Source organism: Acomys russatus, chromosome 12 (genome assembly GCF_903995435.1).
Source record: "Acomys russatus chromosome 12, mAcoRus1.1, whole genome shotgun sequence".
Lineage (NCBI taxonomy): Eukaryota > Metazoa > Chordata > Mammalia > Rodentia > Muridae > Acomys > Acomys russatus.
Genome location: NC_067148.1, coordinates 10,872,524 through 10,893,667, shown reverse-complemented (window position 1 = coordinate 10,893,667; position 21,144 = coordinate 10,872,524). Strand labels below are relative to the sequence as shown.

The following is a 21,144-nucleotide window of genomic DNA, read 5'->3' as shown; positions in this document are numbered from 1 at the left end:
AGTGACCTTTCTTTTCACAAACAGGTGTCTGCAGTTCTTGTTTGTGATTCCGGAACCTTCACAGCATCACCTCTTACTGTTGCCAACTAAGACTTAAAAGCATAACTTATGTTGGAAAGCAAACCTCAACTTTCCCAAGGATAACATCCGATGGGAGCATATGGTGAAGGAGAAATAAAAGGGAACAATTGTTGTATTCAAGTTAAAGGAGGGAAAACCCATCAGACTATTTCTTTAAACAGGCTTTACTTGGAGCTGAGCAAATTGGGATGCTTGTCCGTGGAGCAATTGGTACCATGGACCAAGGGTAATATTCATTCTCAACATGACTCTCTCTCGTGCTCTTGGGGCTTAGGTGTTAAAATAAATCCCACGATGCTTATGTATTTTGCTCTATCCATTGGGTTTTATTTAGAAATGAGGCTTCAAGTAAAACAGAACATTCTACCTCTAAGCTATCAACGATTCCATATACTGTATGATTTTTATCAATAGGAAAAATATTTAATAGATAATGCTGTGGTGTCATAAAAGAGATTAGTAGTTATGTTGGGCCATAAATGTACGTCTGAGGGCATGTGTTATGGCAGTGTTCTTGTGCTTGGCAGTGATAAAAATGGTTCAAATGGACAGAGATGGTTGTCATGCAATTGTGATTATATACACTAAATGCCTCCGGCTTACACACTTTACTTTCTGAAATTATTACATACACACATACACACACACATACATACATACATATTATTTTTATGTGTATGCACATTTTTGTGGCATGGCATGTATGTGGCAGTCAGTGGCCAATCTTTGGGAGTTGGTTCTGGAGATGGACTCAGGTTATTAGATTTGGCAGTAAGTAGTTCTACTCACTGAGCTATATTGCTGGCCATGTCTTATATTTCCATATGAGAGTGTGATATGTGACATATAACTGTGTAATATGTGACTGTGTAACTCATAGGATATATTTCAATAAAGCCATTAAAATAAAAACTATTAAATCCATATTGAAGGATATAGAAAATTTTAAAATGTCTAAAATTGCACAAATTCATACATTGCATAAAATCATAGTTTATTTTTCTATATCCATGATTACACTTAAACTTTAGCTTTATTTATAGGACGAAAAATAGGCTCAGCAATGATATGCTTCTGTTTGATGGGAAAACAGGATATTGGGATCTCAAATGGATTTTCCTTGAAAGACTATTTTACAGACAAGTACTTCTGCTGAGAAAATCTTTGGCTAATTATTTTAAAAATTTGCATGACAGGTAACACCATGGCTAATGTTAACTGTTATCTTGGGTGACTTGAGAGATGTGTAGGAGATCATGATCTTTGGGTGTGTCTGTGAAGATCATGAGGGCATTATCGTGACCATCATTTAACCTGTTGATGGGTCTGACATGTGGCCTGACAGTGTGGAAGTGCTGGAACTGTGGAGGTGAAGGCTGGTTAGACGATGTGAGTGTCTTCAGATGCTCTGTTGAAGGGCGTAGCTATCTTGTCCCTAGTCTCACTCTTTTACTTTGCTCTGCTCCGTAGCTGCCCTGGTGGATGGGTGGGTCTCCTCCGCTAAGCTCTTCTTGCATGGTGGTTTCTCTTAGCAGGGCCAGAAGTGACGGAGACAGCTGACCACGGACGGAAACCTCAGAAACGGAGCTAAAGTAAATCTTCTTTTTAAAAATGTTTCTCTCAAGTATGTGTCACAGTGATGAAAAGTGACTGAAGATAGTAGCCCCCACTCTCCCCACTGTTTATTTACATGGCTCAGACACCTGCCCTTGACAAAGCTTGTGTCATATCTTAGAAGGAATATCGTAACCAAATGATTGTCACTATTTAAAATGTAACATTAATTAGTCTTCAAAGACAGTGACTAAGCTTTCTTCTCTATCTGTTATGCTCACAATGCCTTTTTCATGTCAAGACTGGGAAACCCCAGAGTATAGTGGTGTTAATTCCCACTGGCTTCGGAACGCAGGTTTGAGTTTGACTTCCAGTCGGCAAATTAAACAAATTACATACTACTTGAAGCTTCAGCTTTCTATATGAAATGAGGGTGTTATAAATTATAAGGTTATGTATGACCTAAATTATAAAAAAAAAATGTAAAGAGTTCAAAAAAACTTTTGGGCATTTTAAAGTGCACATTAAATATTTTAAATATATTCCATGAATAAAGACAACCTGATATTCTATTTAAATATAGATATTGCCAAATCATTGATTAAATATTATGTATTACACATGGAAGTTTATGATCAATCATTACCTTAAGAACATCTTGAATAAATTCAATCTTGAATATAAAATATAATAATCAGAAATTCTGGCGCATGCCTTTAATCCTAGCACTTGGGAGGCAGAGGCAGGCAGATTGCTGTGAGCTCAAGGCCAGCCTGGTCTACAAAGTGAGTCCAGGACAGTCAAGGCTACACAGAGAGATCCTATCTCAAAAAAAAAAAAAAAAAAAAGAAAAAAGAAAATTCTAGAAAATGGCAAATAATTTTATAAAAGTGTACATAGGCTCTCTCCAAGTTTAGCATGAAAACAGAGAGAGAGACAGTGAAGTCTTATATACCCAAGAATCTACATGTGCATAAAAAGAAACCACGCTAAACTATATTGAAAGACTATAGATAGGAACTACCTGATCTATGGATACCAAGTACTTTATGTATATACAAGATTTCGATAAATCAATGCCAAACTCACAAATATGTGTAAAGGCCACACAAGAACAAGAAAGCAGAATAAATACTCATGTGGAAAAATTTGCTTATCTAGTAAATATAAAGTTCTAATTTATACATGATATTAATATTTATCTATATATTCCTCAGAGACAAGGGTTCTGTTTAGAACATATAACAAGATAGATAGTCTCATGAACCATAAAACAAATTCTAGGTATTTAGAAGCATTAAAATTATACACTGACACATGACAAGAAACCCTAGCACTTTTGTTCCAGGTAGCTGGGAGCCAAACATGACACCGCTGAATCATCTGTAGGTCAAAGAAAAGGTCCCAGAGAGAACAGAAACACACAGAAATGAGTCAAGATGAAAATAAAACAGATCCAAACTCACTGGGTTTGACTAATACATTACTGAGAAATTTGGGGGCTGTAAATGACAATGTCAGGAAAAAGGAAAGGGCTTCTAAATCAGTAATTTATACTTCTGCTTCAGAATCTAGGAAAATAAGAGCAAACTAGATTCAAAGTAGAAAGAAATAATATGTCTAAACAGAAATCAACAATACTGAAACAAAGCAATAAATATCACAACAGAGAGATGGTTTTCAAATTGTTTAGTAACATTGGCTATTTCCTAGAAGGAGGAAAAGAGAACCAGTATCAGAAATGAAATGAATAACATCTGTCTGCCCTCTGAAGACACCAAATCTATAAGGCATCATAACAGCTCTCCAAAGATTAATTTAGTGACATTAATCAATATCTGGAAAAATAAAAACCATTACAACTTGCAGAAAATGTAATACAAAATTTAAAAAATTATGTGGGAAATTGAGATTGTAATAAAAAATAAACCCTCCCAATACAACCTCTATGCTCTGGTGGCTTTTCAGAAGAATTAGGACGGTTATTTAAAGAAGAAACAAAACCATTTTTTACTCAACCTCTTCATAAGAATAGAAAATGAGGGAATACTTCTCATTTCATTTTTTTATGAAGCCAGAATTACTCTGATTTCAAAAACCAGATAAAGAAATAAAAGAAAAGAAAACCACAGGCTAGTATTAGTGTTGAACATAGAAACAAAATCTTCAACAGAATTTTAGTAAGCCAAACCAGTGATGTATAAAAAGCATCATGCACTTTGACTAAGTAGGGTCTGTTCTGTTTATTCCAAGTTCATCCAACACAGAGAATCTGTCAGTGCCATCCACTGTGTTTACAGGCCACAGAAGGTAAATTTTCTGAGCACATCTGTTGATGCAAGAAAAGCATCTGACAGATTCCAATGTCCTCTCAAATTTGCAATGTGTCAGGAAAAAAAAAAAAAAAACACAACAAAGCATCACCTCTGCCATGCAGAGCTCTACAACATTAAAAATCCACCTCCCATTAAAGAGTCTACTTAATAGTGAAAGACCAATGTTTTCATTCAACATGGATTAAAAAAAATCCAGGCAAAGATTTCTGCTCTTGTGACATTTATTTTAAGTATTTTTGGAAGTTCCTTAAAAAAAATCAACAACTAAACAAACAACCCCCCCCCAAAAAAAAAAAAACAATAGCCACAAACCAGAACAATCGAGTGCTAATGGTATCTGTATGCCATGGAATACTGTTCAGCAATGAAAAATTACTACCATACACCAGTGATGTAACAACTTGGATAGGCTTCAAGGATATAATGCTGAGGGGGAAAGGCCACCTCACAAAACTGATTGCTTATATGATCAAATTCATGTTACACCGCTGAAATTAGTTGTAGAAGTATGGATACGTGAAGCAGATTGGCAGCTTTTGAGAGGTGAGAAGAGTCCTAAGGGTAGGAGGACATGGGTGGAGCCATAAAAGGACGATTGAAGTGTTCTTGTGGCAAAGTGCTCTGCGTCCTCTCTGTATGAATGCCACCATTCTGCATCTGCTATTGTGCTATCGATTTACAGAAAGTCATCATTGGGGGCAAACCGGGTCAAGGCTTTAAACAATATTTCAGCATAATTTTTCATGAGGACATGGGAACCTATTATTATCTCAAAGTAAAGCTTCATTAAAAACACAAAACAAACTAAATTCTATGAAAAGTGGACTTTTTCAAGCACAAGTTTCTTTTCTAATAACAGATTGGTTTAAAAATTGAGAGGAAAATATGACAGTAGCTAGCAATTCAAAAACTGAGTGTGTTTTGATTAACTGCTCTGCTGTTAGGGCTTCATCTTTAAATCAAATTCCTTCATAAAAATGCTCATTTTACACTCCGTACCACAGACACATCTCTTTGCAACAGACAGAGACCCACACCTGATCGAAATGGGAGCCCAGTCCAAACTGACATATCCACAACATGGTCCTTGCACCTTTGCATTCAGAATTTATCTCAGAAGAGAGGATGAGCAGACTGTAAGAGTCAAAAAACAAGGAGTTTTCTGTGGGATTGTACCTTCTAGACATGCCAGAGAAGACATACACATGATGTCTCACCAACATGGCTGCCTGGCCATGACCTGGAAAGGGGTACCTGTAGGAACCAGGCCCGACTGGGCTGCTTGCCTGTCTTGCTGTTTCATGTCCTGTTTCTAGCAGCTTCCACGTCTGTATTTATCTTGGTTAGCTAGTCATGTTTACTGCTCTGAGAACGCGCCCCTCCCTTCCTCGAGACTTTTCCTCCTGTGTGCAATCGCCTCTTGAGGGATTTCACCTGGGAGGAGGATTCCTGTTTTGCTGCCTATAAGAAGGCTCTTTGGAACTTTGGGAAGAAGAAGAATAAACCACTGCCACGGCTGCTGCTCTCTTAACACAAAGGACCCGCTGTTTTATTGTGTGTGTGTGTGTGTGTGTGTGAGTTAAATCCACAGTCCCTCGCCCTCAACTTGGTACCGCAGTGGCGTGGGAGCCACAGGTACCACCATCAGACATACTAACGTGGATGGGGCCAAGCTGATGAGACTGCAGCCATTCACAACTACAAGCAACTAAGGGATGCTGAGGGGGCGGGGCGAGAAATAGTCTGCCCCAGTAAGGGCCACACTACTCAGATGGCCAAATGATCAGCCCTGGCAACATACATATAAGTGACATTATGCAGGCTGAGCAGGTTATAATTATGGATACACACACACACACACACACACACACACAGACAGACACACACACACACACACACACACAGAGAGAGAGAGAGAGAGAGAGAGAGAGAGAGAGAGAGAGGTAAAAGAAATAAGAGAAATAGGCAGTGAATACAAAAGAGAACACCTGAGGGTGCATTAGAATGTTTGAAGGAAAGAAACAGAAGGGGAAAATTATGCAGCTATATTAAAATCTCAAAAAACAAATTAGAAAGAGCAGATGGGGCAATGCTCACTTTAGCATTGGATGTATACATCCTATGGATTTTAAATTACAGACAGGCAAGTGTCCATCAGTCGGTACAGATATTCTTTTTTATTAAACATTTTAATTTTTTACATATACATTTATATTATTACACATATATACAATAAACTACCTATAGCAAGAAGAACTATGACATAATCAGGAATGATATAAATGTTACGTACTTAGTGTTTTGGCTATTTGTATTTGACAGTCTTGAAGAAAACATTTTTCCTATCTTGGCAGATATTCTATTATATTAATATAAATGAACATTTTGCAGTTGCTACAGAGGATCAGGTGAGCAGGTAAACAAAAATGATCTATTATTAGATGGACACAGAGAGCTCTGAACTTATAACACAGGCCGTATGTACTGCACAAGTACAGGGAAAGTAACAGGACCAGTAGAGGTGAAGTTGGAGCCAGCTCTCTACCACTTCCACCCAGGGGCTGGGCTAGGATGAGCGGATAAGAATCAATCATTTTGTAGTAGACATAGTTCTGCATTATATTTTTATTAGTTGCACCTGTTGCCTCTATAATAAAAAAAATGATCATGAAACAGAGGCTCGGAGTACTAGCACAGGGTTTTACAGCAGAAGGCATACTTTCCTCAGCCATGATTTCACTGGCTTGTCTAGCAGCCTTCGGGGGCGGGGGTAGGCGAGCAAGTGTGTGAAAAGAGAAAATAGGCTTTCCCAAAGATCAACTCATTGCCCTGTGACCCTCGAATGGGAAGGGACAGAATCTAGCTCTCCGTTCCTTTTCTTGGCTAGCTCCATGCCTAAGCTGTCGATAGCTTTCTCCTCATCACTCATGTTCTGCAGGAGTATTTTGATGAGAACCTAGCCCTAGCCCTGGAAGGATCTAGCCTCTATGCAGCATAGTCTAGGCCTAGCATGTTTTCAGCCTCTGAAACTTACTGCAGAATAAACTCCCCCTTTCTCGTTTCTTTCTAAACTCTTGCTGGCTGGTCCAACTCAGCTGTTGCGGTTCAAACTCCTTGCTATGCTGACTGTTTCGATCTGACTTCTCTCTCGGCCTCTGACTGAATTGCTCTGCTCGGCCTCATACTAGCTTTGGCAATCTGTTCTAATCTTCTGGCTCCTTCTCATTCTCTAGTTGGTTCTGTCTTCACCCATGTCTAGGTTTTTCTCTCTCTGAAAATTGTCTGTACAGCTGTCCTGGTAACACTACCTCCTCCCTCTCTCCCTCTGCACTGCCCTCCAAAGTCTCCTTTTTCCTGTCTCTTCTGGTGAGAGTTGGGTGTATCCTATCCTGACTCATTCTTTCAACTCTTTCTCTAATTCATCACTTTGCCTCTCATTTAGACGTCACTTTCAAATATGGATGCTTTCTTCAACAAACTAGCCTTACCTTCATTGTTTGGCATTAAGGTGTGTCTATATTCCATCCAGAGTAGCCATGTTTCTGCATTAAAATCCCTCAACACCAGTTTGTTTTCAAGAGCTTTTAGTGAAGGAATGATGCCTCCTACACCAGTAGGCTCCTTGGGTACCCTAGCTGCTTCCTCACTCAGTTTCAACATGGATGGATTGCATTGTATTAAAGGGTATGCTACACACTGCTAATGTTTCTTCAGGTAGGGCCTTGCTCTTATCCAAGGAGACCTTAGGCGATGTTGCAGGCTGGATCCACAGTTTCTTTCACTTTTCTCCCCAGTGATGTAGGATATAGGGCTCAGTTTGAAAGGGACATCCCAGTGGTTTGCCATGTAGCTTTACATCATCTTCAAGTTGCAAATGGAGGACAGAGTATTAATGCAGCTAAATGCAGAACCATAAGGACATAAAAGAAGTGCCTTTATCCTTAAACGGAGAACTATGTGCCACACCCTATGCCACCCCACCCCACGCACTCATCCTGCCCAGGAATGAAGTCCAGATAACTAGTAATAGGTTTTGAGATCCTTACAAAGATATGTTCATTGAAAAGTAAAGACCATTTTCTTTTCTTAATTCATTTTTAAATAATTAATTCACATTCCATCACACTTGTTATCCCCTCACTCGTATTCTGCAAAGCTGCCCTGCAAAGGAGAAGTGATCAAATCATGGGCGACAGAGTCCGTTTCAGAGGTGGTCCCTGACTAGGGTCTACGTTCTCTGCTTGTACTGTCCTTGGCTGGTGCATGAGTTTCTTCAGCCCCCTCCCGGATCCCGATTTGCTGGCTTTTGTGGTCTTCTTGTGGGGATCCTCAACCCTCTGGGTACTTCTATCCCCCCACTCTTCCATACAATTCTCAGTACTCTGCCCAGAGTTTGGCTGTGAGTTTTAGCATCTGTTTTGATCTCCTGCTGGGGAGTCTTTCAGAGGACATCTATGTTGGACTAATATATCCACTTCTAAGTGATTATATACCATGTGTCTTTCTGGGTCTGGGTTACCTCACTGAGGATGTCCTCTTCTAGTTCCATCCATTTGCCTGCAAATTTTATGATTTCTTTGTTTTTAATGGCTGAGGAATATTCTATCGTGTAAATGTACTAGAATTTCTTTATCCATTCTTTGGTTGAGGGACATCTAAGTTGTTTCCAGATTCTGGCTATTATGAATAAAGCCGCTATGAACATAGTTGAGTGAATACCCTTGCTGTATGGTGGAACATCTTTTGAGTCTATGTCCAGGAGTGGTATATCTGGGTCTTGGGGTAGAGCTGTTGTTTTCTTCTGTTGACAGTGTTCTTTGCTTTACAGAAGGTTTTTAGTTTCAAGAGGTCCTATTTATTAATTGCTGAGCTTAGAGTCTGAGCTGTTGGTATTCTGTTCAGGAAGTTGTCTCCTATGCCAATGAATTTAAAGTTCTTCTTCACTTTTTCTTCTAACAGATTTAGTGTGTCTGGTTTTATGTTGAGGTCTTTAATACACTTGGACTTTAGTTTTGTGCAGAGTGATAAATATGGATTTATTTGCATTTTTCTACATGGAGACAGCTAGTTAGACAAACACCATTTGTTGAAGATGCTATTGTTCTTTTCTTTTTTCATTGTATGATTTTGGCTTCTTTGTAAAAATCAAGTGTCCATAGGTGTGTGGGTTTATTTCTGGGTCTTTGATTGATTCTTTTGATGAACCAGCCTATTTCCATGCCAGTACCATGCAGTTTTTATTACCATTGCTCTATAGTACAGCTTGAGACTAAGAATGGAGATTCTTCTGAAATATCTTTTATTGTAGAGGATTGTTTTAGCTATCCTGGGTTTTTTGTTTTTCCATATGCAGTTGAGAATTGACCTCTCAAAGTCTGTAAAGAATTGTGTAGATATTTTGGTAGGGATTGCACTGAATCTGTAGACAGCTTTTGTAAGATGGCCATCAAGAGGAGACACCATGGTGTGGGACACAAGTGAGTCTGATCTCAGGTCACCCAGCTAATCCACAAAAGCCATTCCTACTGCCATTTTAAAAACAAGCATCGAGTTTCCTAAGGCTTTGTTAAAGGAGGACTTGACTCAGGAGTGAACTGAGTTCTAGGCTAACCGGTGCTACATAGAGACACTGTTTCCCACGAGGAGAGGGCATGATTTGACCCCGAAACGACAAATGTTAAACTTCTTTGCTGCCAGTTTGACCTCTCACTAAGAATTTTGGCTCTTGTCTGCTTTTCGTTATATTAATCATGGGGTGGGCTTTTTATATGCAGTTTAAGAATCAAGACCAAAAATTTGAAACCCAGTCAACAGTCATAGTCCTGTTTATGATCTCTCACCACAAATTATCTGTTAGGCAGAAGGGGAGCACTTCACTCTATCTTTTGTGCATAGGAAGGTTTCCCTTCATTTAATCTTCCTGAAAGACAGGGTGGCAATCATTCTGAGGGAGGGGTGGGCATTGTGCTGTTACTCACGCCATTGCTCAAGTCAGTGGGTGGCCTTCTAGTGTGTACATTCCATTCTCCTGGTGGTTGAGGGGTTCAGGGCAGGAAAGGTCCTCTGAGGAGGCCAGAGCTACCTCTGAGATGAGATTCCGAAATTAGATGAAAGGGCTCCCATCCTAGCAACCCTCAAAAAATACATAGAAACACATCTGTCCCTTATTTTTTCAGCTTGCTTTATGGTGAGTCACTCAAGTTCTTAAAACCATACAATTACACATGCTAACAGCAGGGGAAAGAGCAGATAATGAACCTGGCAGGGGTAATTTAACCAAACCATGCATGTCCATGGTTTAGATCAATAAGAGAGGCTTAAGAATTATTTTAAGATATGTATGCATACATATATGCACACATGCATACACAAAGTACCCAGACAAAAATGCTATAAAATTGTGTGTACACACTCAAACACACTCAAGCGCGCGTGCGCACACACACACACACACACACACACACACGCACACACACAGAATCTACTGCCTCTAGTATGTTCAAAGGAGAATGTAAACTTTTTTTATTTAAAACTGTGTGGTCATAGACTTAGAATAAGAGGTAAAAGTCACTCTTATGCCCTAGGCTATCATACTCTCATTGTTTGATAAAGAAACATTTCTTTCTGTGAGGATTATAATTAAGGAAATTTAGCAGTTCAAGAACCAAGGAATACTGATGGTATCTAGAGCATTGGTTTCTTAAAGAAAATAAATAGGCCAAATCATTCTGTATACATTATTTTTCATGACACTGTTTTATTTGCTAAACTCCCACTGCATATTATATAGTTTAGTGAAGCTGGAGTTACGGATCTTTGTGAAATGCCCAATGTTGGTTCTTGACGAGCAGTGAGACCTCATAACCAGGGAGCCATCTCCCCAGCATCGACAGGCCCCCTACACTTAAATGTGAGTCCTGTAGCTCCAATTCAGTTCTCATGCTTGCAAAATAAGCACTCTATGATTGAGCACCTCCCCAAATCCTAGTGTTTACTCTTACAAAAATACTTCTCTCAGTATTTTTGTTTAAATCATCAATCACTATAGGATAAGAAATTAAATTCTTGATTTTTCAATGACTATGATTATTTTTGCACTTAAAACTTTATTTTAAAGTCATATATTTTAAAACAGTTGACAAAAATCTAACGTGCTACAACCCTTACTTCACACAGTTGCTACTGCCTTTCCTTAAAGCCTACCACATTCTCGACTTCTTTATCTCATTTCTTCATTCTTGTTCAATGTATTAAAATAGTGTATTCAGGATACACACACACACACACACTCACACACACACACACACACACACACACACACACACACACCTCAAACTCTTTTGGGCATGAGTCCCAGACCCACAAGACACTACACATTTATGTATGAGCCTATTATTCATATAGGTGCAAGTTGTACACACACACACACACACTATACTTTACCTTTCAATAATCATAGAAAATTATTGTTCTGAAGTTGCTTACCTACATCCATTATTGATATAATTGCATTCAAACACATGCAATTGTATAATACATTGATTCTAGAATATTTTAAGTCACATTCTTGCACCAAAATATGATAAAGATCTTAGTTTAGTGACACCTTTAAAGTCAAAGTATTTTTATTCCTTTCCCTATCAAAAGTTGAATGAACAGTAAGTTTGAGGGGCAGGGCAGAATGTTCAGAGAAAGACACTATGCATGAATTTGCATTCAGGACACATTAAAAATGGATCCACTCTAGAGCATCAAATCCTAGATATATTTTATTTTAAACATAGTCCCTAATATCAACAAGTTCTCCATGTGGTACATTTAATTGATACTTTTCCTCTGGCACTTCTGCTTTAAATGTTTGTGACAGAGATAGATGAAAGGTTAATTAAAATGCTACAAACATTCTGAGCTCATGACAGTTTCAAGCTCCAACTCTGGCCTATTCAGCTAACACAGTTTCTCCAGACTGAGTGGTCTCATGGTAAGGATAGTGGCCCTGTCCAGCCAGTCCTTAGGGGAAGATGTCTGTCTTCTTTGGTTTTTGCTCTTATGGGCTATGATACCCTAGTTGCTTGTACAACTGAGGACACTGCTGTCTTCTGGTTTGGTTATCTCAGCTCCAAAGACCCCTAAAGTTTATTGCCATGTAGACTGTTCATGGATCCCACACAAGATGACCATGTCCTTCCTCAATGACAACCAAATACTCCCACTTCAGTCTTAGATGATGAAACAGAATTCTGGATGGCTCTTTATCACCTTTGCCACATAGTCTAAGCAAGTGATAACCCCACCTTTGCCAAACAAATGGCTTGAAGCAAAGAGCGGGTCACAGAGCATCACCTTCCAATCTGTTTTATGCAAAGGCAGAATCTCCCAATCAAAAGCCATCAATCCCGCCCTGAAAAGGATCCTGTCTTGTTTTAAGATGTTAATTTATTGTAATTTATTCAGATTACATCCTGAATGTTATTCCATCTCTTGTATCTTCCCATCCCCACCCTCCTGTTGGCTCAATTTTCTTAACAATTATGCTTTATTATGAACTCACTGACAGAGGGTACCTCACTTATAACGCAACTAACCCAAACAATAGGAAAAGGAGATTAAAGAACATAATAATGAAACCTTAAGAATATCATTTCTGAGGAATGATTCTCCCGGCGTAGTCAGCAGAATCCTAGCAAACCCACAATTCAACCAACGTTGCTGCTGGAACCTGGAACAGCATCTGAGACCCAGAGACTGGGTCTGGAGCTGGAGCCCAAAGCCTTGAAGCTTTCCCTGGAGCAGTTCTCTCTAGTGCAGGGACAAACAGCCAAAACAATCCCAAGTCCTCTCTCTCTCTCTCTCTCTCTCTCTCTCTCTCTCTCTCTCTCTCTCTCTCTCTCTTGCCTCTTGCATATATATATATATATATATATATGCATGAGTCCCAGACCCTACACATTTATATATGAGCCTATTATGCATATATGTGCAAGTTGTACACACACACACACAAACACACACACACTATACTTCACCTTTTAATAATCATAGAAAATTATTTCTCTTTGCTTCAAGCCATGTGTTTGGCAAAGGTGGGGTTATCACTTGCTTAGACTATGTGGCAAAGGTGACGAAGAGAACTGTGGAGAATGAGCTGTCCATTGGCCAGATCTGAACAGGGGGTCTAGGTTTACTGCATGCATTGTCCTTGGTTTGTGCAGGACCCCCTGGGTCCTGATACTGCGGCCTTGATGGTCTCCTTGTGTGGTTCCTGAACCCTCTGGGTCCTTCTGTCCCCTCCTCCCCCATTCAAAAAGAACCTATCTTCAGAAAGTCTGGCTTCTCTGTGAGTCGCCCTCACTCAAGATGTTGAAAGCAGTAGGTCAGTCAGGGATGGTCCTTCTAAACCTTCCGATGACTGGCTCCCATTCCTTAGAGATGCTGAGGGAGTTTTAATCTGAATCCTCAAATGTCCTCAATGGTAGCATAGGTGTAGAAGTGGGTATCTTCTTTAAAAAAGAAAAAGAAAAGAAAAAAAAAAAATAACAGTAACACCTAGGTTTCAAATCATCCCCAGCTCATGTTTGACAATCCGTCTGATAGCCCAAATACTATAAATTTAGTTGACGATAACAGAACAGATGGAAAAACATATGGCTTGTAGGTAGTGTGTGGTGGTTGGTATTTGCGGTACATTAGGGGAATTTATTTTATTTTGTCTCTTTCCTCGTGTAACTTTGTGATATTTCATCAAGTGAATTTTATATGTCTTTTGACTTATTTCTGAGGTAGTATTAAAGTCTTTGTGACTCGAGCTCACTATTTTAAAATAGTTGGTGCTATACTACTTCAAAGCACCACATTGAGTCCATAGGAAAGACCTTCATTCAGGAAAAGACCCCCTAGTTAACTGGCAATCTGTGGACAGAGAGTATATGTGTGTAAGAGGTGAACATTTACAGAGACGAATTCAAGCAAAGCTTATTGAAGATGGTTCATTTAAACTGAGGCTTAGAACATGAGTCTAAAAGTGCATCCCAAACCCATAGGTCTAGATTTGATACTGATCTTGGTAACTTTACATTTTTTCTAAAGAAAACTTGGTTCAAACAAAATCATATCTGCTCAGAGTACTATGTTTTCATCCTGTTAGATGAATAAGGGAAATTTAATGTACAGGGGAAAAAAGACATACGGACATTTATTTATATACAACTATCTGTTTGATTTGATTTTAATCAAGACAGTGGTCCTGGGAACCCAGTATCACTTAGACATTTGTCTGAATTGAAATGCAACTGCCTGTTGGCAATTTTGTAGCCTTAAAAAACCTAAGTATTTACTTTTTTTTTTTTTTTTTATACAGGGGACAAGATGAAAAAAGACATTTCTCTCTAGAGGATGTCAGGGTAATGGCAGACTTACCAGCTGAACATATTGCAAATAACTATGAAATCCCTTGAGCTGCTGAGTACTTGACAGTATGCCTGTGTTGAAGTTACTTACTCTTGAGTTCTTGGTAAATTTTCTTCTATCAGACTCTTTCAGTTTCTTTTTCTTTTTTTAAAAAAAAATACATATTATTTAGTTATTAATGTGTATACACTGCTTTGCCTGCATATACACCTGCAGGCCAGAAGAGGGCATCAGATCATGTTATAGATGGTTGTGAGCCACCATGTGGTTGCTGGGAATTGAGCTCAGGACCTCTGGAAGATCAGTCAATGGCCTTAACCTCTGAGCCATCTCTCCAGCCTCTCTCTGCCCTTTGCCTTGCCTCTGCCATCAGTGTTTGGATCTTGCATTTCTGGTTATCTTGAAATGAAAGACATTCTTTGAGATTCACTCGTGTTGCTTCTCTATCTAGGTTACTTTTATCAGAGTGCTTTGTTACCCATGGCTCAAGCTTATTTTCAGGCATACAAGATCCACTAAACTGGGGAAGAAGAAGAAGAAGAAGAAGAAGAAGAAGAAGAAGAAGAAGAAGAAGAAGAAGAAGAAGAAGAAGAAGAAGAAGAAGAAGAAGAAGAAGAAGACAGGTAATAGTAAATTAATTCTCCCGTAAACATTCATATGTTAAGAATATCAGGCACCCTTAAACAATGGGCGAACAGCAGAATATTACATCTAGGCAAATTTTACACGTTGAGTTAAGACACATTCAGGCCTAACTAATTGCCAGTATTTGCTTTGAATTATTGAATTAAAAGGCCCAATCAGACATGTCTTTTACTTAAAAAAAAAAAAAAAGAAAGAAAAGAAAAGAAAAGAGATTTCCAGACCAGTTTCACTCTCTCAGTGCTTGGGAAGGTGCAAAGATCTCATGTGTTTCTGCCTCTGTGCACGTAACCTCTCTATCACTATTTTCCTTACTGGAAACCTGTATTTGTTACAGTTGATAAAAATATGTGGCTAATGATTACCACCTAAGAATGGACAGTCTCTATTTGGTACTGCTTTGGGCTTGTACATCTAATTGCTTTGGAGAGATGCATAAAGCCATTTGTCCACCACTATGGTATCACTCGGGATGTTTTCACCATCCTGCACAGCCTCTCTGCACCCACCACTAAAACCACTCTTTTTGGTTTTTCTTCGCCATCTCCACATTCGGAAGTTTTCAGCAATGTCCGAATACCAGATGTACTCACTCGCTTCGGGATATGTTTTCATCTCCAAGCGATAAGGGTACATCTAGTGTTGGAAGAAACTGCCAAGCTATCTTGGAACATGGCTATAATATTTGGAATTCTCACCAGCAGCGGAAGGGTCCCAGATGTCCCTAACCCTTGCCATCCACGTCAATGGGAAGCTGCAGCACCGCCCCTGCACCCCTGGAGCCCTTCTATCATCAGTGACCTCCAAGAAAGCTACAAGATGCACCATTGGCAGGAGAGCTTAGCTGTAGTCAGTGCTCTGTAATGGGGGCCATGGTACTTGGTATGTAGTAGTTAGCTGGCCATTGCTGTTTTAATCTTAATTTTTCTGATGAAATACGCTGTAGTCTTTTTATACTTGTATTTGTCGTCTTTGTTTATTCAATGGTGAAGTGTCTGTTAGTTTTTACACTGTTTTAAATTGGGCTTTTTCCCTATCATTGCGTGTTGGGAGGTTTTGTTAGTCTTTTATTATATACACATCTTTTTCAGGTTTTCCCCTCTAGTTTGTGGCTTATGGTGTCATTGTCTTGCTTGGTTCTTGCAGGGATGAAGTCCAATTTATCAACTCTTTCTTTCATGGCCCATAAGTTTGGGGTTAGATCTGGGAAAAAAAATACCAATATTAAGGTCATTTAGATTTTCTTCAAGGTAAGTGTGTGTCCATATTTCCCCTCTTTTTCCTTCTCCTTCCCTTCCTCTCTCCTTTCTTCCCTCCGTTTTTGGTGCGATCAGTTCTTTAGAATGTCAAGCTGTTTCTGCATCATTTGTTGAAAAGATCTAGTACTATTTACAGGCAAGCACTTTTGCTTCTTACTTGGGTAAGTTTTGTGTGTTTTTTTTTTTTTTTAAATAAAATAATGCTATCACAAAAAAGTAAAGCTAGTTGAGAATCTTCAATTACTTGATATATATATATCAATATACATTAGACCAGGCTGGCCTTGAACTCACAGAGATCCGCCTACCTCTGGTTTCCCTGAGTGCTGGGATTAAAGGTGTGCACAAACACACCCGGCTGTACTTGCTATTTTTTAAAGTTTATTCTTCTCTCATAAATTATATCTCGACCAGAGTTTCCCCTCCCTTCTCTCCTCCCAGCTCCTCCCCCATCTTCCCTTCTCCCCCACATCTCCTCCTCCTTCTCCCCTCCTCCTCCCCCCTCCTCCATTTTCCAACAGAAACAGGCCTCCCAGGGATATCCAGTGAACATGGCACAACAAATTACAGTAAAGACCAGGAACATACTCTCATATCAAGGCTGAACGAGATAAATCAGTAGGAGGAAAGGAGTCCCAAAAGCCCCTGTTCCCCCTGTTAGGAGGCCCCGCAAAAACACCAAGCTAACAACCATAGTAGTACAGACTGTAACTCACATCGGTCCCCACCCCACCCCCTGCCCCGCCCCGCCATGTTATACCTTGCCTGGCATCATTGACTTGGCCTGAGCCTCCAGCCCAGGGAAAATTCCAGTCTGTTGTTCTGTTAAATTGTCACATAATTTCCCCATTCTCACGCTTAGTCCTTGTTTTTCAAAGATGTTCTTGGTTCCTATCTAATTCTCTTCCCTTCCGCTATCATACGTAAGCAGGAGTGGGTTAATTAATATTTACCAGATGAGGTCGGGCCACCTTTAGGTTTATAGAAATTGCAGTAAGGCCACTGTCTGTAACCTGCTTAATTTTTTTGTGAATTGGTCTCATTTCAAGCTGCCTTCTAGATGGTCCCCGGGACTGAGGACTAGTTACTGCCTCATAGTTGCATAAGGTGAGCCTCACACAACAGCCCTTTTGACAAAAATGGCGGATTTGACTCCCTTGGGATACTGACCTTATTACAGGGTGTTCTCATCGGTCCACTTGCCGGCTTACCCACACCTACTTTCCTCATACTGCCGTGGCTACCAGCACCAAGTCATTTTTCAGATGAGATAGGCACCCACTACTCTGCTGGCTCCGGGCACCGCTGCTGTGTTTGCTCTGAATATAATCTAACCGGAGCTACGAAAAGCCTTGTATTTTGAGCTAAGTCGATGTCAGAGGAGGAGGGTTTCCCTTTCTGATGACCAGAGGGGGCATGGTGGGATTAGGAGGTGACAAGGAAGGAGGCTACAATAGGAATGTAGAGTGAACAAATTTAAAAAAAAATACACGTTTCCTTCTTGCAAGTGTCATGAATTTGGTATGTGATTTGTTTCATTTATTTCAGATCAAGAAGGTTTGGTTTTGGAGATTGCCTTTGTAATTTACCTTACTTACACATGAAAGTATTTTTGCTATTTCAAAGCCAAACACTGTTAAAAAAAAAAAAAGATGGGGAAAGGGAACAATGAAATAAATACTGTAAGAATTAAAAGAAAAGAAGTACATTAACCAGGGTCTCACTTCTGCCCCACCTGCCTTACACTGTACTCAGGGTTACCATTTTTTATTAGTTTTGGATTACATTGATACCATTTTCCTTATGTTTGCAAATATAATCAAATATATGTATATGTACAGCTATTTATCCCCTTGTACATATATAAAATATGTCAAGAATTCAAGTATGCCAGGGATGGAGAGCACATTATATATGAAAATATAGGCAAGTCAAGGCTGGAAAGATGGCTAGGAGCTTTAAAGTACTGGTTGGACTAGGGCAATTAACAAGTAAACTGCCACTTACACCTGTTGGGAGAGAGGAAATTGCTTTTCTCCAATGGAGTGACAGTGGGTAGATCAACCACTGCAGGGTGGGCCTCATATTCATGAATAATTGACCAACACAGAATGGACTCCACAGCTCTTCTGTGTGCCTTTATTTGATTACAGTTGGTTTTTTTGTTTTCCTGGCTTTTGGGGGGTGTTTGTTGTTATATTGGTTTTTTGCTCTTTTATTTATTTATTTATTTATTTTTTTTGAGAAAGAACTTAACAGTTGGGTGGGTGTGGAGGAGGGGGATCTGGAAAGATATGGGGGAGGGGAAGAATATGATCAAAATATATTTAAACTTTAAAGTTGTTTTAAATAATATAAAGTCTAATTTAAAAGGGGGAGAGTGTCTTTAGCAATGAGATTTTTGAAACCTTCAATAAGGAAGGGGCTACTCTTTTGCTTTCCCGGGAACATGTTTTCACAGGACAGGAACACTTTCGGCACGTTCTTCAGTGAGCGCCAGGAGCCCTAAGTCCCTTTGTGATGTCATAGCTATCAGATTGACTGCTCTTATGATGTCATCACTTACTTCTTTCTGCATAGGACTACTGAAGCCCCAATGAAAGCTGCAGAACACAAAGCCATTCAGATGGGAAGTCTATGTAAGTAAAGTGTACAGGATATGGCCGAGGCACCTGCAGAAGCGCTGGGTGCTTGCCCTGCTGATCTATCAATGGGTTCAGAAGCCTCTTCAGGTCATCCTCTGTGTGACGACAGCACAGGTCAGCAGGACTCAGACTTATGGGCTATTATTGAGGAAAGTGCCTTTCAGGTTTTGGCTCAGCGGTTCTTGATAAAGAGGCCACCTCATACCCTCTGTGCCTCGGAGCCAGATGAAGATACTAACTTGTTTTCTATGACCTTCCCCAGAAAACTTTGGAAAATAGTGGGAAGTGACAAATTTAAATCTATTTGGTGGGATGAAGACGGGACTTACATAGTGATCAATGAAGACCTTTTCAAGAAGGAAGTGTTGGAAAGAAAGGCCCCCTTCAGGATATTTGAAACTGACAGCATGAAGAGTTTGGTCCGACAGCTTAATCTGTACGGATTTAGAAAGATGAGACAGAATTTCCAGAGATCGGCTTCGCTCCCTGACTTTCTGGCTGAAGAAAAGGGAGTCTCTGCCTCATGTAAGTTGCAGTTCTACCAGAATCCCAACTTTCTGAGGGACTGTCCCCATCTTATAGAAAGAATGAAAAGGAGAATTGGGATTAAAACAGCTCCTCAGGGAGCTGCTGCCTCGCTTCCAGATTTTAAGAGCAGACATTTCTGTCCAGACCTGGGCACCATGGATGACCACAGTTTTGGTGTAGGTGTCCAAACCGGCAGGAGAAATCTGTTGTCTGGCCCTAGTATTTCAAATGTGTATCTGAGACAGAAGCCTTCAGTCGCCCAAGGAGGTCCTAATCCAAGAGGTGACTTTTCGCGTGCAGCATCACGTTCCTTTAGACCACCTAAAGAAATTCTAACACATCGGCCCACTCCCTTAAATGAGATGTCCTCCCTTCATATGGACTCACAGAGAATGTACCCTCAAGCAAATGACAGCACTGTGAATTTCCTTATAACCTCTGTTACTCAGAACCACAGGGATGTGCCGCACTTGTGGAATAGTTGTATTGAAATGCAGGCGGAGCCTTCTCCCTTTCCTCCTGGCTGTCCTCACTTCTCCTCCAGTTCATCTGCGTATTCTGACTCTAAGCCAGTCGGTGAACCCGAGTTAGCAATATACAAGGAAAAGGCAGAGTCTACTGCATCGGCGTCAGCATCAAATCATCCATCTTCCTGATGCCATCAGTTTTCTCATTTCTAGCAATCTACTTGGTTGCTTCTGAAAACATTTGGGATACCAGAGATTGGAAAGTATGTCGACCAACGTCTGGACTGTACCTGAAATTATCATGATAGAACAATAAAACTCTATGTACACCTTAAAAAAAATAAAAGAGCACTGGTTGGTCTTCTAGAGCTCCAGAGTTTGATTCTCAGCACCCACATGGGCATCTAGGAACTCTCTGGAACTCAGGTCCAGGGCATCTGGCTTCCATGGGGAAGAAAGAATGCATTTATGTGTAAAAGTAAACATTGGTAATTGTACAAATATATCTGTGTATGCATATGCAGACTATACACATATACACACACAAACATATATAATGCATATTTGCTTTGCAAAAATTACTGAAAATTACCCATTTATCATATAGTCCTTTCCAGTTTTCTTTTATAAATGTACAGATGTACCATAGTTCAATTAGTTTTGGTCAGTGGGCACAAAGGCAACTTCTAATATCTTTTTTGTTGTAGAGAGTATTGTAATGCACTTATAGCCTTGATTTTTATCTTTTGTCTTTGAGTGGTTTATAGTCTTAAGCTTTAGAGTTTTTCCCTTTTTTTCAGGAGAAGGAACAATCAATCACTATTCCTTTCAGGAAGAACTTGGGACTATTGTGTTTATATATAAATTTTTAGGTGGCTTCCATTTTTAACCTTTTCTATATATTAAAAGCATACAGGGTGGAGTCATACATAGTATGTGGATTTTCTATAGTTCACACATTTGGAGCGTTGTATAGTATATTTGTGGTTCATTATGGTCGTCCTCATCTGTAATCTCTCAGTCATCTGTTTTTATGAGTCACGGTGGATGTTGTCCGGCATCCTCTTAAATATTAATTGAGGAAATATTTAAGAATTGTCTTTGTATATGGTGCTGTGCAGGGTATAAAGCTGTGAACACTGTCTCCCATGATGCTCTGCTATATCGGGGGTTAGTCATGTGCCCTAAATAAATAAGGTGATTTGCACTTTTGAAAATCAGAGAT

At 39.7% G+C, this 21,144-nt stretch overlaps 1 protein-coding gene across 1 annotated transcript; it reads left to right on the top strand.

The window, feature by feature from the left end:
• The first annotated feature begins 18,938 nt into the window (after nt 1-18,938).
• Nucleotides 18,939-20,108, top strand: LOC127196145 (heat shock transcription factor, Y-linked-like). The gene has a single exon (XM_051153702.1). It carries the CDS (start codon nt 18,939-18,941, stop codon nt 20,106-20,108), a length of 1,170 nt encoding a protein of 389 aa, XP_051009659.1.
• Nucleotides 20,109-21,144: the final 1,036 nt, after the last annotated feature.